At 39.4% G+C, this 24,430-nt stretch overlaps 1 protein-coding gene across 3 annotated transcripts in view; it reads left to right on the plus strand.

Annotated features, from left to right (window-relative positions):
• The window catches only part of CFAP61 (cilia and flagella associated protein 61), a 194,932-nt gene that overhangs the window by 442 nt on the left and 170,060 nt on the right, over window positions 1-24,430 (plus strand). Inside the window, exons 2-9 of one of the 3 annotated variants that reach the window (XM_024110661.3) lie at window positions 606-720; window positions 3,330-3,480; window positions 5,382-5,529; window positions 8,478-8,554; window positions 9,494-9,561; window positions 9,925-10,051; window positions 18,560-18,692; window positions 21,688-21,841. In XM_024110661.3, the coding sequence (XP_023966429.2) occupies window positions 3,338-3,480; window positions 5,382-5,529; window positions 8,478-8,554; window positions 9,494-9,561; window positions 9,925-10,051; window positions 18,560-18,692; window positions 21,688-21,841 (850 nt within the window). In that variant the 5' untranslated portion in view covers window positions 606-720; window positions 3,330-3,337. Of the gene's footprint in view, window positions 1-12; window positions 264-605; window positions 721-3,329; window positions 3,481-5,381; window positions 5,530-8,477; window positions 8,555-9,493; window positions 9,562-9,924; window positions 10,052-18,559; window positions 18,693-21,687; window positions 21,842-24,430 lie in introns of those variants that run through there. The other 2 variants (XM_065589825.1, XM_008173983.4) reach the window with 2 other exon arrangements.

Raw genomic sequence — 24,430 nt, forward strand, 5'->3', positions numbered from 1 at the left:
TCATGAGCCCCCAGGTGTTGGGGATTGCGGCCATCCTGCTCTTCCCTCTATTGCTAGGTGGGAGGGGCATGGGAAAGGGGTTGCAATGGAGAAAACAGGCTGGCTAACTACCACCTGGCTCGTCCCTTGTCCTTGCAGCCCCACTTCCCATGGACTCCTTCTGTTGGCACCTGCAGACCCATGTGCCAGGGGCAAGCCGGCCCGTCGAAGGACCGTTGTTCCCTGTAGAAGGGTCAGAGTCTTGTGGCAGTGTAGCATTTACTGTAAGTTGCAACAGGATTACCACCACAGAGTTGTCTCCAGACAGTAGATCTGTGCTAGCGAGCCAAAGGGAAGACTTCCTGTGAGCTAATGAATTTCCCACTCGCTCTAAAATGCGGCCCAGACTGACGGCATTGGGCCAAAGCTCACCCCCGTCCAGTCCAAACCTCAGCCCACCCCCAGAGTCCTCTCCCTCAAACCCAACAGCCCACTGTCAGGATAGTCCAGCAGTTTTCAAACTTTTTGAACTGTGCCCCCCGACACTCACCCACTCTCAGTTACAATTCTTGGTTGCACCTCCCCAGCCCAAATAAAAATAGACACAATACCCCTTTGGTTTTCAGGATTGGCAAAGGTGTGTGATGGTCTCTGGGGGGCAGAGCTAGCGCTGGGTGTGGAGGCTGCTGGGAGCAGAAATCAGCACGGCTGCAGTGGATGTTGACATTGACCCACAGGCTGGTGAGTTAGGGAGTGGAAGTGACGTTCCCTCCCCGAGCCCTGCCTGGGGTGGCTGCTTACCCCCACCCGAAACATTCCACTGCACACCGTAGGAGGGTGTGCCCTCCAGTTAGAAAACCTCAGGGGTAGCCCTACTCTGAAGCTTAATGTGTCCATTTTTATTCCTTCCAGTCTTGACATTGGTGGTGTGGGAGGAGCTGCCCATAGTCCTTGTCTCCAGGACAGTTAATTAACTCCTTCTTCCCTGATCCAGTGTGGAATTTGTGCATCTCATCACTCTTCCACAGTCAGAAACTTGGGGCTGTGCTAACCTTTTCCTACATAATCTTATCACAAGTACATATATGACATATTTGATCTGATTTGGATATAAGCCTCAACTCACCTAAAGAGAAAAGATGGTTAGGATGGGAAATTTCTGTTGTGTTTAAAAAGAGTGTTTGTTTAATGTTGATAAACCAGAGAGGCAATTACTGGAAGAATTGGAGCACGCAGGGAGCAGAGTCCCCTATTTACCTGCATGGTTCTCCAGATTCTCTGCTCCTAATCAGTGCTCCCTGTCTCAGCTCTCCTCCACTCCCCAACTTCCTTCTTTGCATATCTTAGACCTACAGGAGCTAATGCAAGAAAAATATGTTTCCTATCCATGCTCTTAAAATGTCACATTTGGTCTGTGCACTTTGTGAAATAGATGGTAGGGACATTACTCCTGTGGACCTTCTAAGACCTTCCCTAGCTCCTACAGTCTTAATTTTAAAGCATTTAGAAAATAAATTCATAGCTGCATAGTGTTTTTAGAACACAAGCAACCAACTACGAACCATGGAAATTCACCAAAAAATATATTTATCAGAGTTAAGTTTCTGCTTACCATTAAAAGTTAAAATTGAGGTATACAGTACAATTACAATTCTTAAAAAGATTATCAATTTAAAAGTGTGGACATGAACAGTTAAGGAAAAGTAGATAAATATTCAAGTTCAGTTCATACAACCTTTTAAGTAAATGTGTATTAAGTGGAGCCTTCTCTTTGCCCATTCTAAAAATCAGCATTCAACTATCAACTCTCTAACCAAAATATACCTGTCATCATAAGTATTATAATTTAAGACATTTATTTAAAATATTGTTTACGCAAGAAAATATAATTAATTCTACAGACTTCATTGCCATTTTCTTCTCTACTGTTGTGATGAATGCGGCAGTCTGAGATCAGTGGCCTCTAGAGTCTAATGTATGTGTAGCATGGAATGAGTAATGCTGGATGCAAAGTCTGTATCTGGAAAGTGAGGATGGTGAATGTGGAGGGTAAAGTGAGGTTCCCAGTTCCTGTAGGGACAGTGGATGGGGTAGACTGGGTCTTTTGCCCAATACTGGAAAGGCGGATGGGAAGAAGTTGGTTCTGGAATGTATATGGGCAGTAAGGCCCAATTCTGCTCAGAGAACCACATCAATGTAATTCCATTCAAACATACTGGTCTCAGCGTGAGCATAGAGATCCGCAAATATAAACTTGCAGGACTGGGACCTATGATACTATATGGTGTGGCCTCTTGACTATAATGGGAAGTTGGGGTGGGCTCATGTCTCTATTCTATAAAGGGGAAGATATAAGATGAGATGTTGGTGTCTCTGCCTCATATTACACAGGTGTGCTGGTAGATGTTCTGAGATAGGATGTGTGGGCCATACTTGGGATTGTGGTGGTTTGCCTGGGGTTGCAGCTGATATGGGAAATGTATATGATGTAGGGAGGATGAATATAAAAGATTTTCTAGTCTATAGCTAGAGTCTGGGAGGGGATGGCGAGCACAGTAAAGATTTATTTATTTATTTTATTTTTGAATGGGCAGTGTTATATTTTACATATAATCTTGTATGTGAGTTATTGTATGAACTGTGATGGTATTTGAACTGTTCATTTTCATACCTTAATGCTTAGGTTTTTTTTACTTTAAATTGTGACATTATTTGGTATGTATACATTTAAACTTTAATGCTAGGTGGCAACAGAATTGAAAGGTAACTATGGTAAGATTTTGTTGGTTAAGCACAGTTGGACTGAATTCATATCACATTATATATTATGAAACTGTTAGGTATACAAAGGACAAAATGGGTTACGAGGACACTACAAACACATTGCACATGGAACTGCAAAATAAATTTTTATTTGCATCCAGGGTTAGGGCTATTCAGTAAAGCCTTCCACTCTTCCTGAAGTGTAAATAATCTTATTGATTAAAAAACTTGGCTTTTGGACAAATAGTTTGAAACGGTCGGATACTATGATGATGAGCATTATAGAAATGTCTACAACTAAATGTGAAACCATTTCATGCAGTTGTTGGCCATTAAAAACATTCCCTCACTGTACAGTAATATTTTAGGTGGTAACCATTATACTACATCCAATTTGAGACTATGGTTTTCAAAGGGGCCTGTGGGAGTTAGGCACTCAAATCCCATTGATTTTCATTAGGATTAAACTGCCTAACTCCCTTCCTCCCTTTGAAAATCCCATCTAGAATGACTAACTTCAAGGCTGAAATCACTGCAGAAGCCGTTCACATTAGATAACAGCAGTGTTTTCCTTGTTTTTGCTACAGTGTATAAAATGACTGCAATAACTTCTGCAAGAGGAAATACAGAAGTGGTCACTGTCAGAAGAACGGAAGCACATGATGTTTCTGGTATTATCAGTCTCATCAGCTATTTTACTGAAAAAACTTTTGGAAGGATTAATGTCATCTATCTTTTGTAAGTAGCAACATTTTAAGACCATACATGACATTCTCCTCAAGGTACCCAAAATCATAAGCCACCGTGTTACCTCTCTGCTTCAGCAAGAGAGTGCTTTGCTCAATTGTGTGTCAGCTCCCTGCCTTGCGACTCTGCCAGTCTTAACCTTGTCTTGCAGGTAATAATCAGTGAACTCCAGTTCTCAAGTTCCCCAGAGAGGTCTCTGTCAGTATCCTGTTACTCTCACTTTATTTCAGTATAACAGCACTGAGATAATTCATAGTAAAACTAAGAATATGTTTCTTAATAAAGAACATAGATTTAAGTGATACCAAGGGTGATAGAACCTACCCAAAAGTTGGGGGGGGTCAGGGGCCTGGGCCCCCTACCTCTACTCTTCTGTCTGAGGCCCTGCCCCAAGCCAGAGTGGGCCAGGAGCCACAGACTCTCCAGCTGCCTGGGGTGAGGGGGCCAGGAGCAGCCCCCAGCCTGTGTTCCTGCCCCACAGGCCCCTGGCCCAGGGGAGGTGGAGGGACCATGGCACGGCTCCCCACAGCTGCCCTCGCTGCTCTTACCATGGCCGGGCTGTAGCCCCTCCCTCCCCCCCCCCAGTTGGAGCCAGGTCCTGGTAAGAGCTGCATGCAGGCAGCTGAGGGGAGCCACAGATCCTCCTGCCTTGGGTGCAGGGCCCGTGGGATGGGGACGCAGGCTGGGGCCTGCTCTTGGGCCCCTCTAACCTGAGCAGGTAGAAGGTCCACAGCATGGCACCCCACAGCTGCCCAGGACCCTGGCTGGGCTCCAGCTGCTGTACCAGCCTGGTCAGGGGGACAGGGCCTCGGGAGGAAGAGGAGGGGTGGGGGTCGGGCCCCTGCCAAAAAGTGGATGGTCCAGGCCCATCCACTTTCAAAAGTGGTATACATCCACTTTCAAAAAGTGGGAGGGCCCTGGCCCCTCCTATTCCGGTGCCACTGAGTGATACTAAGCAAGAGTAAATGAGGTAATTATGGTTACAAACAAAACAAAATAAAACACACTTTCTAGTGTCCAATTCTTAACTTTAAAAAGCTACAAGCTTTGTCTAAACAGCTTTCTCACTTACATCAAGTTACCAGCACCTCCAACCTTACAGCAAGAAGATCCAAGATGACAAAGCCCTGGCTGGGATGATTTAGTTGGGAATTGGTCCTGTTTTGAGCAGGGGGTTGGACTAGATGACCTCTTGAGGTCCCTTCCAACCCTGATATTCTATGATTCTATGATTCAAGGTTCACAGACTCAGAAGGTGCTGTCCCCTTTGTTCTCTGAGTGATGGATAACATACTAGTTGTGTCATGTGTAGGCTAATAGAGTAGTCAGTAAATACCCAGTAATAAATCAGACACAGCTTTATGGTCCATATTTTCAAAAGTGTCTACTGATTTTGGGTGCTTCAGTTTCTGTGCCCAGCTTAAAATCTCTTGGGCTTGATTTTCAGAAGTGGGGAGTACCAACAGCTCCAGCTGAAGTCAGTGGGAGTTGCAGTTGTACCTCTGGAAAACTGGGTCCAATATGGCTCAAATGTATGGTCTAGGTATACTTAATCCTGCCTCAGCGTGGGCAGACAGACTACATGACCTCTTCAGGTCCCTTCCAGCCTTACATTTCTGTGATTCTGTGAAGTTGGGCATCTAAAATCAGAGGACCCCAGATCAGTGGCCAGTTTTGAAAATGTGATTGTTAAACTCTCTTGGTCCCACAGAGAAGATGGATTTACTGGCAGGAAGTGTTTGTATAGATAGTATCAGCGACCCTATCTTCTGGTTCCCTCATGATGCTGTTGAACAGTTGTTAACTTGAAGACTAAGAAATCTAAAATCACTTTCTGAATCTTCTTTTTGTCATTTCTTTAACTTTTTTGCAAATCGAAATTGTTTCCACAGAGAAAAAGCTAATCTTGCTGTGACACTCAGCAAGAAGAATGAGGTTATTGCCCATGCTGTATTTCTGGACTATCCAAATTGGAATATTGTTGATCAAGCTGATTGGGAATCATTCTTACATGAAAACTACAGTGATAAAAAGTGCACAGTAAGTAGTTATTTTGTTTCAGATGTGTTTCACTTGAGGGACCTCAACTTGGTTTTCATTTTGTTCCTTTTGAATACTGTATGTGTTCAATTTTTGGTACAATATAGGGGGAAAACAATTAAATTGCAACCGATGTTAGAGATGCATTACCCTTGTTACCTGTATTGCTATTCCCTGGGATTTGGGAAGATCAGCGTAAAAAATGGTATTCCTTTTACTGGAGATTTTTGTTTTGTTTTCCATTCCAAGTGATTTCTTTTTTGTTTGACTAAATTGGCCAATGGATTTTTCTACACAAATGTTCTGACTCACTGAAAGCACATCACTTGGGGTCCTAAACATTCTCAAAACTAGAAAATAACATATTAGATTTTATAACATTACCTCTCATCCTAAAGCCCCGTACGTTTTTACAGCATTGCCAGCTCTTAGAATTTTATTGAGAGTCTTGCTATATTTGGCATTTTTCTGAAAGCCCTAGCTTCTGGAGTTAAATCATTATGCGAGAATCTCCACGTTACTTTTTTCATAAAAGGAAATTTCTAGCCCTTTTTGGTTGTGGAGAAAAGCTGAAAAATTTGAATTCTAAAGGCTCAAAACCCAGAAGGCAAATAGAGAAACTAAAATGTTTTATTGTTAAGCCAGTCTCATGATTTTTGACCATCTGGAGTTGGCAACACTGAAATTATCCAAGTGATAGGCAAACTACCTAGAAATAATGTTATCCACTAGTGATATTAGGCAACTGTTTTAAATAAACTATCAACTCCAGTAGTGCCATCTGAAATTGTTGTGTATACTGTTATTAAAATAAACTCTTAAAGTTATTATAACTGAAGACACTAATGCTATGTTTTTTTCAGTTTGTTTTCTTTGTGCACTTGACAGTATTTTGAATACAGTTGATCCCACTGTATTGTTGATGGTGCATGCTTTTCCCCAGGCTGTGCACCGGGTGCTCACCAATATCATCATCAACAAAGCTGTAACTGAACCTGAAGAGACAGCTGGCAGAAGTGTGTACAGAGAAAAGGTGGAAAAGAGAGAGCTTGAGCATGTGTGATGTTATTGCTCCCATGCCTGCCCTGAAGTCCTTTCTGAACATGGGCAAAAAGCAGAACCACCCTTTTTATATTTTTAAAAAGAGGATTTTTTGAAATTGAGGAATGTCATTTTAAAAGTGTTTTATGGTCCTGATCCAGAAAAGCAATTCAGCATGCGTTTAACTATAGCCACATGAGTATTCCTGTTGACTTCAAATGAAAGCTAAAGTTAAGCACATGCTTAAGTGCTTTATTGGATTAAGGCATATCAGAAAATACAATTTTAAATAAAATAAATAAATAAATGGAGATATCCTATCTCCTAGAACTGGAAGGGACCTTGAAAGGTCATTGAGTCCAGCCCCCTGCCTTCACTAGCAGGACCAAGTACTAATTTTGCCCCAGATCCCTAAGTGGCCCCCTCAAGGATTGAGCTCACAACCCTGGGTTTAGCAGGCCAATGTGCAAACCACTGAGCTATCCCTCCTCCCTTGAAAAATTCAATTTGAAAGTGTCTCTTTTTCAGAGCACAGCAACACTAAACTAGTTTAAGGTCATAAAGTAAAGAATGCTACATCCAATTAAAATCTCAGGGGCATTTACATGGGCAGAATATAGTTACCCAAACTGAACTTGGCAGGAATGTCCTGGTTAACATCCCTACTCAGAATCAGGATTGGAACTGAAGTTCTTGATTCCCAGTCCTACACTTGGACCTCTTTAACAGCCCAGTCTCTCTTTCCTCTCTCTCTCCTCCATCTTTCTCTCTTCCATAATACTATACATTTAAAAAAGAAAAAGAAAAAAAGGAAAGGAAAGACATCTCTGTTTTCTAAATGGATCCTGACATTTAGGGCCAGGTTCACTGGTATACTCTGGCTGCTTCCTGCTGCTCCAGCAATGCAAAACAGTAGGAAATCCAGTTTAGTTGGCCAGTTATACCATATTTATGGCTGCTTTGCATTGCTGGAACCAGGCTCTGGCTACATTGCATATTGGTGAATCTGGACTTTGGATTTTAGTTAAGGATTAAATTACCCCAAGGATCAGGGAAAATCTCCATATCTAAAAGGCAAAGAAGAAAGGAAAAAACATGGAAAGGAATGATCTATCGGTGTCTCTGTCTAAGCGAGGCTTTCATTGTCTCACCATTTGGAATAAGGATGAAAAGACAAAACTGATGAGCGAACTGTAGTTTCCCTCTCCACTTCAGGTGTACTCCTCTGGCTGACATTTGTGAGGTTAGCTCTGCAGAGCAGTATATGCCAAATATGAATCTTTAGGCTGACCCTACTCTAGATGGAGACGTAAACATGCATGTAGCTAATATATGATGATATAGTGTAAAGGTTTTATTGGCATGAATTTGGGATGGCTGCATTACGTAAAGAATAACTGAGCCACATGTGAATTATTCAGGCAATTCGTACATTTTCATATGGTAGCATTGTTTTTGGGTCTCAGTTTACAGAATAACTGTTTTAGAAATGTGTGATTTGTTTTTTTGCTTTCTGTATAAAAAAATTACAAAGTGTTTTCAATCAAGTTTTGTTAAATTAAAAATGTAGCTCTGGTACTTTAAAATTTATAACTGTAATATCAAACTTGAGTGTAAGTCAAGTGTTTTGGGTTTTTTTTGTTAATTTACTGCATAGCGAGAGAGACACACACACAAATCCAATCATTAAGACCCCGCTCCTGCAAACACTTATACACATGAGTAAATTTACCCATGCAGTTAGTCCCATTTAGTCAATGAAGCTACTTATGTGTGTCGAGTTACTCACGTAAGTATGTACTGACAGGATCGGGAATTAAATTTGTATATTAAGATTTTAATTACTTTAAAAAACACTATATGCATGATCTTATTTTATTTAATTCATTCGTTTCTTTGTACTATAGCCTCTGAATACACTGTTTATGCATCTTTTTGTGGCAAATGATGAATATGCGGTTGGATGTGCCCAAGAAATCATTAGGTGAGTTGATGTGTAAGTTGATGCATAGTGAAGCATGTACAGTTTCCTACTAACTCTCACCTGTAGAGACTGTGGAATTAAAAGATGGTAATGTAACAAAAAAAGCTTAAAGGTAAATATTAAGAAAATTAACTAAATTTCTTAACAATTTCAGTATGTGACATGACATGACACAACTGTGTGTAGCCTGATGTACATTCTAGATTTCAAAGCTAGACTCTTACAGTTCTGAACAGTGTAATCCTAACAGTGTAATTTCTTGCTATATCTTTTGCTGTTGTTCTTGACATAAATATCATGCGGTCATTGGGACAAATTGATTTTTTCGAGTGGAGGGATAGGAAGGTTCATAGTGCACAGTTGTGCAGGAAGCCTAAAAGCTGTGGATATTTCTGAAAAATCATTGTCTGCAGGTTATCCTTTGAAATGTTTGTTAGGTACAGACTATGCAGTACAAATAATACAATATAGCAGAGTGCTAGCTCAAATCACAAACAAACAAAGTGCTGCTTAAGTTAGTGAGGTTCAGTGCACGGCATCCCTACATAAATAGAGTAAATTGCCTTTGGTGCTGTTTCTGTCGGCTTTACAGTTACCCTGTAACTGTAAAAGCCAGCTCATCCAGATTCCAGGTCAAATATCTGCCAGCAGAGATCTGGCATCTTTAATTTTTCACCACTGGGGAACTGATATAAAAAGAAAGCTATATGAAATCACAGGATTAGAAGATTAAAGAAATGGGGTTGAAAAAACAGTGAAAAGGCCTTAATAATTTTCATGTAATCTTTTTTGAGAAATCACATTTTAATTTTTTAGCCATGTGTATTTATGAGGGAAGATTCAGGCACTGGAGAACAAAGTTTCTTTCATTAAGAGACTTGGTGCTAAATTTGATGTGTGTCGTTACTGAGACTAAATAAAGTAATATTGTTTGTCCAGGACAGTTTTTAATGCAGTACCAGAAGTGCACTTTATTCTTCTTTTCGTACCAAGTCATGTGGATTTAGGTAAGAGTTTATTTAATATTATTTTAATCTTAAAACAATTAGTGTAGTCTTACATATCATTATGATTAATACAATTGTGTGGTTTTCAACATATTAACAGAAATGATTGTCCTCTAGACCTGTGGAAAAACTAATCCTAACATAGCATTTTATACTTCGAAAAGCATAATCTCAGCTATCTTGCTTAACATTACATAAAAAGGCTAACCGTGTATGGTCCTGATCTGCCATGGTAGTAGAGCATAGCGCAGTATCATGGCCTAAATTTGAAATCACATTTTGCTCAAACAGTCCTACTAATGGGTTAAGAAATTTCTTGGTGAAATTCCTTGATAGTTTTTAACTTGTTTTTGTCACTCTTAGGCCCAGGCTTAGGAACTTTTTTTGAGCGGATGATGAGTGTTCCAGGTTCGACAATTGATGTGGACTTTACTTTGTTTGTGTGCCACAGGCACCAACATTGTCCCCAGCTGTACATTCGCAAAGCAAGGTAATATGCCTTCATCTGCTTTGTCTGTATGAGTTTGTCTGGATCAATTGAAGGAATCCTGTGACTACGAATTGAGAAAGTGTCATTTTCATTAAATCACCTAAATGTCTCCTCCTCACATTTTCCAATTTTCTTGATGACCCAAGCTGTTGACTCATGACTGCTACTTTTATTAAAGAGACAAGGTGGGTGAGGTAATACCTTTTACTGGACCAAGATACTGCCTCACCCCATCTTGTCTCTCTCTCATATCCTGGGACCAACAACTACGACAAATCTGCATAGTTACTTTTATTCTAATTTGTCACAAGACTAGTTGTATTTTTTATAAGATAGGTGGCCTTATTTCCATATGATTAAACTGACGGTTTTATAGCAGTAATACAGTTTCCAGATTTTGATATTTCTCCTATGCATCCGTTTATTTCCCCATGTCATGTTGCTACATATTTTACTGGGTACAGAACTTTTGTAACTTCCACATTGCCTCTTGGAGTAACTTGCTGTGTAGTTCCTGTTTTCTCCTATTAGGCCAAATTCTGGGCAAGGTCTGGGTAAGTAGATTTTGCTGTAAAGGAATTGCATTTGCATAATAAAACTGACAAAGGAGGCCTTAGGCCCAACAATCCTTCAAACATGCTAGTGCCTGCCTTCCTAAACATTGTTTGTCACTTGTGAATGTACTCTGTGTACAAACCCATTGGGGAACCCCTTAGCAATCTCTACTCACTGTCTGCCTGGGCAGGCCTCCATGCTGCAGAGGGGGTGCAAGAAGAAAACAGGAATAATAATCCTACTTTTCTCCCACTCTTTGTCTGTCTTATTTATTTAGATTGTGACCAGTTTGGGACAGGAACTGTAGTTTGTACAGTGCCTTCCACAGTGGAGCCCAGAACTCGGTTTGGGCTTTTAGGCACTAATGTAATAAAAATAATAACAACAACAACAACAAATAGTTAAACAGTGCAGAATCCAGCTGTGTGGCTGTCTGCTTCTCAGTCCTCCAGCTCATTGGAAGTGTAGCGTTTCTGTCACATTTAAGCCTTAGGTGGTCAAGGATATCCCTACAAAATTCATCCCTAGTTCTTTGCTCTCCGTTTTATTATTCTCTATAACATTTTCAGTACAGTCTAGGTCCCTATAACCAAGAGGTGTTATTCACAAAATACCTGCACGTGTTTTCTTCTCTCAGGAAAGGTATTCCATTGCAATTCCTTTTTTAAAGAAAAAAATCAGTTTCTTTTAACTAGGAAGTTGTGAGGAATATGTTTCTTAAATCATTCTGTGTGTTTATATACTGCGAAATGCTGCTCTAGGATGTTCTTTACAGGTTTGAAACTTACGCTTTTCTCCAAAGAACATCCACCATAGTAAAGCCCCAAATGCAAAATCACTTAACACACATTTCAGCATGCCAACATTGGTGTGCAGATTGGTTCGCGTTTCTCTTTAAGTCCACATTCAGTCTTTTTTTATATTTTATACTCTCCACTATCAATCAATCGTGTGTGAAGGGACCTTAGTGTTGAAGTAATAGCGCAAGGTAAACTCACTCCTGGGCCTTGAAAGGTATCCATGCCCCTTGATTCTGTCGATCATGTTTGTCCTTTATTAATCTGAAGAACATTTTTACCTTTGGGGGCTGTCAAACAATGCAGTTTGGGAAATAACATTTTTGACATGATTGAAAATGTTAAGAAAGCCATTCCAGTATTATACTGAAGGGATACCATCTTGCCTGAGTTTTTGTAATACATATAGGGTAATAATGGAATGGTTAGCTTTAATGAAAAGCAGAGTAGAAAACTAACCAACAAACAGTTTACTCCTTTTAAATAAAGTAACTACTTGTGCTGTAAAATTCATAGTTTAGTATAGTTTGTCATAGATTCTTCTAGTAAGCTAAATTATGTTTACTACTGATGCTTTTCCTTCCCTTTTCCTCTGTATTTGCCTTTCTACTTCACTAGCATCCGTAGTGACATTCAGTGGAAACTCTTTAGAGACTTATCCATGAAAAGGTTTTGACGCAATCCCCAGCCACCTGCCTAGCAACACGTTCTGGGTCAATGATATGAGATTAGAGTAATCTCTGTTCCCTCGCCCCCTTACCCACAGGAAAAAATATGCTGTAAATTGATCCTTTGCTTAACCCCTGTATATTGAAGTTATTCTTTATCTGACCTTTAAAATGTGAAATAAAGCTGTAGCACCCTAGAACACAAACCAGTGAGCTTTCATATTGAAGTCCCTTGCCTGTACCTTGCCATTCGATCTAATTATCGTTGTTTGTGCTTCTCTTTACTTTACAGCTGTGTACAATAGATCACAAATCTGCCTTTACAGTGGTGTTTGTTTGTTCCAATCTGGGAAGACAGTAGAATAGTATCCATATGTGTGAAAAGCCTCTGCCTCTTATAAAATAAAAAAGGCAGGGGGATGGTTTGTAGAAGTAAACATTGTGGTTCCCATCCTGCAACACATAGCATGTGGGGAGGCTGTTGCACTCACGGGGAGCCCCACTGACTTCAGTGGAGCTTTGCATGCATACCAAAATTATCTCATGCTACAGGCTTGCAGGATCAGGGCCCAAATCCTGAACTGTGATCTCAGGCAACCTCACGTTTTAGGAGGGAGAGTGTAATTTCAGTATTGCACTGCTTTAAAAGGGCCAGTGGCAGCAGTATAATGAAATGTCATAGTGGTAAATATATAGGTTTAACACTTCAGTTTAACTGAAAAAAATTGTGTTTCTTATCCCTTTCTACCTTTCACTGGTTGGCACAATAAAACAGCAAGTTTAAATTATAGTACAGCCTAATGGATTTGAACAGAAAGTTTAGTTCTGATTATTTGAAATTTCATAGTAAACACACTATATAAAATTCAGTTAAAGTAATGAAGACATGGTAATAGATCCCACTAGAGGCTTCCAACCAGGAAATCTTGCCTGAGAAGAACGGAGAGACCACCATTTTTGAGTGTGAATTGTGAAGTGTGTAGATTATTAGTTTTAGCCAGGGTCTGCTGTACTAATGGAGTCATTTTAGGTGGAGGTTTCAGGTGGATAACTAGGGTCACAATTTATAGTGCGTTATATTTACCCATAGTTCCTTCTTGCTTATATAAGCCCATTTAAATTACCTATCCAAAAACTGCAGTAAGGGATGGAGGTGAGATGTGGGGTGGGAAATTTTTGTCACTGATGGCAGTTTGTGCTCCCAGTTTGGAGTGGGTAGCTGCAGAATCCACCTGTATAGGGTCCCCAAGATTGTCATCCAAACTTAAAAATCATGTGAAAGAATCCAGTCACTACTAGCAGAAAAGGAACAAAATCTCTAAAACTATTATGCAGAATGAAACAACAGTCTGACTGCTTGGGTGTATTTGTCTTGACACACTGATGGAGACAAGATGACATGCAGGCACCCACCCTTCCTGCTGCAAAAATTGATAACAAATGAGTTACTAAGAGAGATCAAGGCATGCATAGCTGATATTCACTCCAAACTACTAGGTATTAAAAACAAAACATTAGTGAATCTAATGTAATAGAGACTGAAGAGAAGACACTGAATCTTCAGACCAGAATCAAGCAAATGGAGAGAGAGGGACAAGGTGGGATCTTTAAAACTAATGGTGCCGAGAATGATAAAAGAAGGGACAATGTAAGAATAAAAGGATTCATTGATGACCGGGAGAAAGGGTAGTCTTACTCTAAGGGTCATATTCACTCCTATGCATAAGGTCAGCACAAATCATCTATGCACCACTTAAGCCATGCTTAAACCCTATGTTCCGTTCTGCCATTCTACTAATATTTACAAATTTGGCCACAGTATTTGTCATAAAATTAATAAACAGAACTGTTGGGACGTTTACATCCACTTTAAGGCCTCTTTAAACTGCCAGAGTGGTCTAAATGGGAATCAGATCCTATATTTATTTGTTTTTTAATCACTGGCTGCAGGAAAACTCGGTACTAAGGAAGAACAGGAGTACTTGTGGCACCTTAGAGACTAACAAATTTATTAGAGCATAAGCTTTCGTGGACTACAGCCCACTTCTTGTCCACGAAAGCTTATGCTCTAATAAATTTGTTAGTCTCTAAGGTGCCACAAGTACTCCTGTTCTTCTTTTTGCGGATACAGACTAACACGGCTGTTACTCTGAAACCTGTCGGTACTAAGGGTTTCATTTTACGTACTTGATCAATAGGAACATAAAGGATGTTATGTTATGTTAGTTTTCTGAAAAGTTGGAGAAAGGAGTTAACAGAAAAATAACCATTCTTCAATGGCTATTTTTCTGTTATCAGTATGATCTTCAGAAAAAAAAGCTTATCTAGTATGTACTGCTCTAAAGGAAAATTAATTTTAGATATTGTTTCAGTGGCACCTTATTCCAGAAAAGCTTAACAAAAATTATAAAGCAACTGGTGACTAATGGTGATGAGGATGCGGGAATATTGGAAGCTTTACTCATATCTAGTGGGATTGCTCACAGGTAGAATATTATTGGGGTGGGATTACTAGTCAGATTGGTTCAACAACTGTATGTGGTCTGTTTTAAAGGACCACTAGTAATCCTTTTAGATCTCACAATTAATATCATGGCCTTCAGTTAGCATAATTCTTCAAGATTTTTCATAGCAATATGGCTCTTATTAGCCAGGGATAGGAAAAAGAATAGTCTCTCTTTTGTTAATATTTTGATTCATTAGAGTTTTAGGACATAGTGGAAATGGAGAAATGGATGCGTCAAATTAAAACACAATAAAGGAGACAAAAACCTAACATACCTAGCTTCCCACCTTTCTTCTATTGGATTTTCATACCAGAAACAACCACTCGCTGTAAAACTGACACACTTAAAAACTCTGGGTTTTAAATGAGAGGTTGATTGTGAAAATCTCCAGTGGAGAGGGCCATCAACAATAGCAAGAAATACAGACATGTGCAACTGCCCTTCCTGGGGAAAAGGAGAAAGAAAATAGACTTAAGACTGGTTTTATTTTAAATTAGTGCAGCACCTAGCAAATTAGGGCCTTGACATAGCTGACTTCTGGGAGCTATCACAGTATAAATGTTATGTAATCATAATTAATGGATTAAAAACAAAACACTACGTAATAAATAAGAAAGAAGTGTAAATTAACTAAGGCTTAACTTTACAACCCTCTATAATGGAAATTATTATATTGATTCATGTATTGTAGGAACACTGTAAGAATGTCTTATTTTTATTTTTGTTTTGTAAACCATTTTGAAAAAAAAACAAGTTATTTTTTTAATGGCAGGAAGGTGCCAATTTTGAACACTGATCCTGTTGTTTTGTGACCTCTGTTTATAAAGAAAACAAAAACGTGAAGAAAAGGGAAACTACTATAGTATATCAGGCAACCTTTTAATCTCTGACCTATAGATTTCTAGGAGTACAGCATGTAATGACATTTTCTAGTGGTTTTCAAAGGCTGTTTAATAAAAGGATTGCCCCCAATTAATGAAGGAAATTGATGAACTAACAACTAAGAGATTTAAGACCATTAATCTTCTGAGGGATTTGCAAGTTACATGGCCCTAGCCTTATAAAAAGTTTCCTGAGTAATTAATTGACTATGTTACAGAACATTTTCAAATGTGCTGCAGCACTGTGAGTGCTTGGATGAATAATTTATAAGAAATGTGTTTGTTAGTTGACCACTAGAGGTCACTAGAGACCTTGCAACAAAATAACCACTCACATTGCTTCTGGGTGGCAATACATGTCCCAGTTTTGGTTTTATTATCTGAATTGAGCCAACAGACGGGCCTAATTGTAGCCACCCCAGCCCTTTATTACTTCATAACTGTATAATACTCGACAGGTCGACATGATGATAGTGTGATAAAGATTGACTGCACCGCCTGTAGGTGTAATGTGCCCACTCTTTGCCAAAAATGTTAACAGTCTTGGGGTACTTTGGGATCTCCAGCTCCTTTTAGATTTCAAGGTAGCAATAGTGGTTCATTCTACTTTTTAAAATCTGTGGTTAGCGAAGAGGTTGTTAGATATTGCTAGTCATCATGCTCTAGTTATCTGCAGTGCGCTATACTTCCAAGGTACCTTTAAAGATGGCCTATAAGTTTTAACAAGTGAAGAATGTGCTGGCCCACTTGTTTTAGTGCGGGGGGTGGGGGAGGGGGATATATCACCCATATGCTCAGTGAACTGCCTTGGATGCCTATCTTCTCTTGGGGCAGTTCATCATGTTGGCTCAAATGTCTAAAGCTTTCCTGAGTTTGCTTCTTGGCCTTTAGGGACCATCTCTGCCAACAGTGTACGTCAGGCCAAGTGGAGACAGGTTGAGGTAGCTTTCACACTGACAGCAAGTTGAATGTAGAAGGAACAGTAGAAGTAGTTAAGATCTGGATCCTGCAAATTGCAACATTACCCCTGTGCTGGAGCCTCATTTTGACTTCAGTGGGAATCCATGTGGAGTCAGGGGTCTGTCTTTGCAGTAAGTTGTAGGATTGGGGCCTAAGTCTTTACTGCTCCCTTCAGTTTAATGATTTATGTTGAAAAGTTGATTGGCAGGTGTCAGGCAGAGAAGGTGAGGAGATTTTGACCATCCTTTTGGGCTATGCCTCCAGGCTCCCCAGCCTTCATGAAGAAGGCAGCAAGTGCTTCACACTGTGGTGCCATCTTCAGACATCAACCACAAGAGCCATGGAAGACCGCACAGGCTCTCCACACAGAAGGAGAACCACCCAGGAGCTCCTTCCAGTTCTTGAATGCAGGGCTGACGTGCTGAAACATCCAGCCATGAAGTGGTTCCCATGCCCAGATGGCTGCCAGTGGGTGCAGATCTTAGCAAGGTGACCTCATTTCAGAGCTCCCCTACCTGAGCACAATGAAAAAGAAGGTAGGGGGTTCCCTTTAGGGAGTGTAGCATAGGCTAACCTTCAGAAGTAACTCACTGGGCATTTTAGAGGCAATGTCTGGAATGGGAACCACTTGATGCTAAATCTTCCTTTTGATTGGTCGTTTGCTCACTGACACCAGAGTTGAGGGAATGCACCTGTTGCTCACGCTAGCTCCCCAAGTCACAGAACATCAACTAGCGAGTAAGCACATTTAATTCTTTTGAATGAAATTAGATAATTTAATGGTCTCTTTCACACAAAAGCACACAGTTGCGGCAGATTCTGCACAGGTGTGCTGGGGGAATAGTAAAGGCACAGGGAGCTCCTCCCTGCCCATCTTTGGTATGGCTCCTTTAAGAGATTTCTACCAGCTGAGGATCTGGCCAATTGAATGTAGATTTTTGACAGCCGTGTGTTGTTTTTTTGCAGCTGGGGGTTTTAGATGAGCTATTTGAGTGTGTAGGCTTGCTTTGTAAATTAGCAATCACTGCCAGCAATTCAGCAGTACATTAAAAGGACAAGTTTTTATTTCTCATCTTCAGGTAAGAGCCTAAGCAAAAGCATCCTCCTACCTCAATCATTATCCCATTTTTTATTTATTTTGTCATGGTAGTAGTTATAGACCACTGACAAATATATGATGATGAACATGACGAGACTATTGGTTTGTTAATGGTATTTGTTTCATTCCTATGTTACTGTCATGGGCCAGTATACTCCCCTCTGTTGCATAGCAAAATCACAATGCGTTTTTTGGTAAATGCCATTGGATGCACTGCAGGGAAGAAGGTTATTCAATATGTTCATTCCCCATCTCAGAGTCAATGGCAGCCCCTTTATAACAGCAGTGTGGAATTTCTGTTTCATGTCATTCAAGGATGTGGGTGGGTAGAATCGGAGTCACACTATATAGTGTAAATGGCGCTCAAAAATGTAGTATACGTTATTTCTGGCCTGAGCAGCAGTAACTTATCCTGTTATTAGAGGAGTCATTTGCATCTGCCAATGGAAGCATCACAGCAAAGAGTCCGCTATATTGCCAATACTGGAATTGTGGGGCGGGGAAGTTCACAGAGGTCTCATAACTAGGCCTGGCTGTTTGAAGATGCCTGGGGTTGGGTTTCCTTATGGATCTTTGGTTTCTGCTTCAGCAGGGGCCACACCTCCAGTAAGGAAAGAGGTGGTCGATGTTTAAAGTCATGGCTTCAGCTACATTCGTAAGATCTCTTGTTTAAAGTGTTGTAAAGAGTGTCTGTGCTGTAAGAAATAACAGCTCCCCAAATTTCCCTTTTCAGTTACCTCTGGTGTGCCCAGCAAGACATCAGTTCTTTCCTTCTCTGTCCTTCTCTGTAGTGCATCAGAATAAATTCATAAAGAGTTTTAAAAAATATTTAACAATATAACACTGAAAATATCAGTTGTTTTTTGTTTTACAACATTCTAAAAATGACAGTGTAATTGAAATCAAATAAATGGTTGACTTTGTGTAGAAGTTATCATTTGCCTACACTCTGAAAAACAAATTAGGGAGTGAAGGATCAGTATTCTAGTATTAGAAGTTTTAAAACATAACTGACTCTAAAAGAGAACATCTGTTTTACAGGGTGGAAGACCATGATGATCTCATGCCTATCTTCATGCACCAGAATGAAATTCTGAGAGAAACCTATGGAGAATACTTCCTTGCAGAACTCATAGATGCTCAAGATGAAAAAAATCATGCTGTTGTTTGTGAGGTAGGTCCTTGACATGCACTAGGCATGGGTATCCCTAACATTCATTATGCTGTATTTGGTAACAGCTGGTGCACTGGCTTCTTGAATAAAGAAAGAACTAAGTAGGACTAACTATGCCTTAGAAAGCAAAAATCGTAATTTTGATTGCCATTTGACACTTGAGAAAATCAGCCATTTTCCTAGTAAGCTTTCAGTTCTTTCAGGAAAATGATTGCCCTTTTACAGTGGGTATAACCTTTAAGGATGGAACATGACAAGTGAATCAGTAATAAATAGTAACAATACTTGGCATTTCTAAAATGCCTTTCCATCAGAAGATCCCCAGTTACTTTACAAATCTCATTTGTACCTCACAATATTCTTAAAAGGATGGCAGGGTCACCCATTCTACAGATGAGGAAATTGCGGGCAAGCAAATTAAGGGCCCATTTCTGTGGGATTCTGATGGTCTGTGAGGAGCCATATGACTTTAACTCATGTTGACCTCATTACGCTTTGAGGCTGCTCAGTACTTCACAGCAAGTGCTCCCCCCCTTTGCAGACTTGGGCCTTAAGTGACAACAGAATCATAATTGTATGTCACATGAGAACTTCTTTCAGAAAAGAATGGAAATGTATTAATTTACTCTTGACTGAGAGCTCGACCTTGGCCAGCTCTTCTGTGGGAGGCAGCCAGGAGCTTCCCTGTCCTTGTGTAGCTAGTAAAAGCGCTATCCAGAAGATCAGCTCCTCTGGTCAAGGAAGCATTGAGATTACTGCTGAGATGTTTCCATCGGGAACATCTCATTGAAAAGGGGCAGGGAGTCATGGTTCTGCTCCTCCCATGCAGAGGCCAGCAGAGGTGGCTGGACATACCGTGAGCAGTATGTTACACCCTTTAAAGGGCTGCAGCAGTTTGTATTCACCCTAGCACAACTGGAATGTGCAGGCAGGCACTGCCTTTCGATGCTCCCCCTGGGGCAGCCTGTATGCTCCTGAAGCTGTGCCTCCAATGGAGGACTGTGGCTAAATGCCACCGTCTAACCCAGCGTGATTAGTTTGTATATTTTGTTTCTCATCGTGATATAAATGAAGTTACAATTTAGACAATTCGGTAGATTTTCGAGATAATTGGAAGAGGTGATCTTAAATCAGTTATTGTTATTTTAGGCACTTTGCATTATAAATAACCAAATTAAATCCACTAGCAACATTAATACTGCATGTAATGACTGGTAACCAAGGATACGTAGTCAAAAATATCTCCAAAAGGTAGAATCATAGATGCTAGAGATGGGCAAGATGAGTGAATATTGTAGTTTGTTTCCATCTCCTGATCCATGCAGGAAAATGTATGCCAGCTCCAAAAATCAGGAATTAATTTCTTAATTAAAAGAGAAATGAGAGTGGCCAGCATGAAACAGATTTTTAAAACATTGATATTTTACATTGTCTCAGGGGCATGCATTTCTAAAAGAGCATTCTGTTTTACAATATGTAATTGCCATACTTTGTAATTCTGGGAAGTATTGTAGGCAGATAGGAGCTATAACCTACTTTAACTCCAGAGATCTGCTTCCTTTAGCAAAACAGTAAAAAAAAAAAAAAAAAAAAATCTTTAAAATGTAATCACTGCAGTTTGAAACCAAGTGGTAAACAATAAGCCATTAGTGTAATAACACATTACAAACAGCTATCTTATAAATAATATATTTCTATCATACATTTATGGCTCAATATGAAACCTGCAAAAGGTGCTTCAGGCCTTCATAGTATAGACTCACCAATGCTGCTGCAGATTGGAAAGACGCCTCCATGTGAACCAAGATAGATGCCAATTTTCCCTGCAGAGAATGAAGCTGGCAACCTCTTTTTGCACATATGGTAGATGGATTGGTTAATCAGCCTCTGCTGAGCCTTGGGCCTAAAATTACATAGCAGCCAGACAACTGCAGAGACCCATCTTTTGTTCAGTTACGCAAACAAGACAAACAAACAATCACTTGTTGTTTGGGGAAAAAATAAACTTTTATTTTTATTTTTATTGAAGTGTTGGTGGCTTGATAAGACAGCTGGACAAATCCAGCATTTTATCGCAAGATTTTATTAAGTATAGGAGGAAAAATACATATAGTGGTTATTTGTTTTATCAATAGGTTGCAAATAATACTAAAAATTAAGTTGCTATCTTCTGCCTGCCTTGTTTTAGTGAAAAATCAATGATGATTCTTATTGTCAGTGTCTGTTTCTTGCTTAATATTGTAACTTGCAAGAAAATTCCAATTCCATGCATTAAACCAATGTCACCTGCTATTTCATCAATGCAAAAAAGGTCCTTATCGCTGTCATATCTGCCTGTGCATCTATTAAGGCATTTGTTGCTTTATATGTCCTTTAAATTATCTAGTGCTTATAATTACTATGCTTCCTGTCCCTGAATTAAACCATGTCACAGGGAAATAAAATATTTTCTTCCATTTAAGAGCACAAAGAAATTTGTATACTAGTGTTTAGTAATTAGGCAACCATTGTATTTAGCTAGATCCAGATTTTACTTAAAAACGGTTTTAGATTAAACAAGAATCTTTTCTGAAATTTATAATTACAGAGCGCCATCTTTAGCTATGTTTTGTAGCTCAATATTTATTTATAAATGGTACATGGAAAAACACATCAACCCTTATAGACCATAACTAACAATATTTTTTTTATTCTTCCCCTGTGCATATTTAAGTCAAGATAAATTACATTTTCTTGTACCTTCCTCTGAAGTATCTGGTATTAGCCACTCTCAGAGACTGGATACTGAGCAAGTCGGACCTTCGGGCTGATCCAGTCTGGCTATTCCTATTTAAATCTTTCAAACCCTGGTACAAAGTAGCTTTGTTAAGGTGGGATTTAAGATAAAAAGTATGCAGTATATTGGACTGTCTGGCCTTTTCTTGTGCCCCAAATTCATGTCTTTATATAGACTTGCAGCTTTTAAGAGTGTGATCATGTTGTTTTGATATTTCAGGATGATGGCACTGCAGTAGGTTTCATGAGTGTGTGCTCTGAAGTGAATATACAATTGCTTCATGACTGTTTTGACCTGGGGCCTTTCCATGGTCTCTGCAAACCACATCCTGATGATATTCTCAAACTACCACAGGAGCCAAGTATTGAAACAGGTAAAAACAGGGTAAAATATATGGATTCAAAATCAGTTAGGCTACATTTATTTTTAACTTCCAAATACATTATTATTTCATGGGGTTGGAAGGGAACCTTTTGGAATGGTCTATGTCAACACTTTCTACATCAAGCAGAAAACACAAAATGACTGTCTGGCATGGAGATGGTTGCACGATGCACATTACTTGCGGGGGAGGGGGGGTTGAGAAGGTTTGACAGCTGTTGTCTCTGGTTATTATATGCTTGTCACTGTTGAGGAGAGTGGAGGATCTTTCAGGATCAGTAGCATTATATAAACACAGTTCACATTTTGGAAAGTTAAAGCACTAGACAGGTCCCCCAGATGTCATCTGCAACTGGGCTGTTAATTGAAGGTCTCATTTTGAAGCTGATTCTAATGTCTGAGAATAGTTAGGCAGCTGACTAGTATCATCTCATTGTTTCTTTGTGCTCCTTCTGTCTGTCTGTCCTGTCTGCCTGTTCTGTCTATAGTCTTGTACCTAGTCCCTGACCCGAAGAGTTTATAATCAACCTCTTTGTTATATGTTTGTATAGTGTCTAGCACAATGGGGCCCTGTCCTTTAAGGGCTACTATAATATAAATAAACAATAACGATAATAATAAAGTTGGTGCATGAATTGCGGAAAAGTTCTCTCAATGATGCACGGTCATCCTCTGGGCTCTTAAGAAGCACTGAAGAGTTTTTTGTGTGTGTTTGTTTTTTTTGCATAGACAACTACATTTTGCTATTTGTTAATAATCAATAATAGAATAAGAATGAGCACTAATAAGAAGTTACCACAATTATCTGTTTCAATGAATGCTTCTAATGCCTTATCTCTAGGGTGACCAGATGAGAGGAAGAAAATATCGTGACACATTGGGGTTGGGGGGATTCCGCCAGTGGAAGAAAAAAAAAAAAAAAAAGCTGAGTGCTGCTGGCGGAGCCAAATATCGGGACAAACACCCAAATATCAGGACGGTCCCGATTTTATCGGGATGTCTGGTCACCCTACTTGTCTCAGACAGAAAAGAGGGTCACTGAGCAGCCTAAAACCAGTCACCCACTGATATCCTAGAACTGTCAGCCTCAGGGAAGAGGATGGAGGAAAGAACCCACTCCTAGCTATCCTATCAACTTTCCTTTACCTCCCATGCAAAGAACCACCATGTTAATAAAGGAACTCAGTCATTTTATTCTATCTCACCTCCTTGCCCCTGGAGCTGCTGGAGTGTTACTGCAGACCTAGGTGAAGGACAGTGCTTGGAATACAAATAGGGCTGTGGGAGGAGGAAAAATCATTAGTACAAGTCCACTGTTTGTTGAGAAGCTCCAACCTCTTGACTGTAGTGTGTGTGGGTCCCCTCTTTCCTAACCTTGCATGCTGGGTCAGCCTTCTTCAGGATCAGTTGGCCAGGTACACAGTCAGCTGAATGGATCTTCTAAAGCCATGTAAATTAGGGTCAGGATTGGGTCTTTAAAAGGCCAGATGAATATTTACCAAAAGACACTAAATAATTTAATCTTCAAAACTTTAAGAAATACCTTTAAAACACTAAGCTGCACCAATAAATTCTTAGTAGGTATTGCATGTATGCTTTAAAGAGTTAATCTATTGTAGCTGGCCAAAGTGGCCTAGAGAAAATGGTTCTTGTTGTTTTTAAAATCAAAGTAAAAAAGTTAATATATCATCTATTACCAAATTAGTTGATATACTAGCTGCTTGGAGGTTACAAAAATGTGTATGTCTATATTTGTTGTCATTTTGCATGGCTTCTTTATTGAAAATTTGCACTTTATTTGGTAAGTTTTCCAAAATCTGCACCTCAGTTGATTATTTAATAAGAGCAGTTCTTCCTATTGTTTGTTAGTTATTAGAGTTTAATGTCTGTTAACAGAAAGCTAGTGTTGTAAACAGTCTGTATAAAAAACACTTCTGCTCTCAGTTAATCAGGTTTCACTTATGTGGCATATGTGATGTCGTAAATCTTGTGGCTCTCCAGTCATTCATAAAGAATGTCAAGAAAAACAGGTGACCCAAAATTTTTAATGTAAAAAACAACACACTAAAAAAAAACAAAAAAAACCTTTCAAGCTTTTTTTTTTTTTTTTTTTAAGAAGTATTCAGGAAAAAAAGGCATAAATCTAATTCCCCCCTCCTTTCTGTCATCTTTAAAAGTATATATTTTTAAAAGTAATGTTATATGTTATAGCTTGATTATGGTAGAAAAAGAGTCAATTTATAACAATTGCATCTTGCTATTCCCTGGATGAGTCTTTGCAAAAATCAGGGTTTACCTACAAGCTTGAAATCAGTAGAATTACTCATGTGGCTAAAGTTAAGTGCATAGGTATATCTTGCAGGATTAGTACCTTTATTTTTGTGGGTGCACCATTTGTGCACTGCTTTGAAAATATGGAACCAAATTGTCTGCTGGTATAAAGAGAATGAAGCTGTGTTAATTTATACCACCAGAAAATATGGGCCATTATATCTTTAATGAATTCAAAGTCTGAATACTTAAAATGTAAGCTATGTTCATGTATAAATAGCAGTAATAAAGATTTCCAAGCTGTTTAACT

Source organism: Chrysemys picta, chromosome 3 (assembly GCF_011386835.1).
Source record: "Chrysemys picta bellii isolate R12L10 chromosome 3, ASM1138683v2, whole genome shotgun sequence".
Lineage (NCBI taxonomy): Eukaryota > Metazoa > Chordata > Testudines > Emydidae > Chrysemys > Chrysemys picta.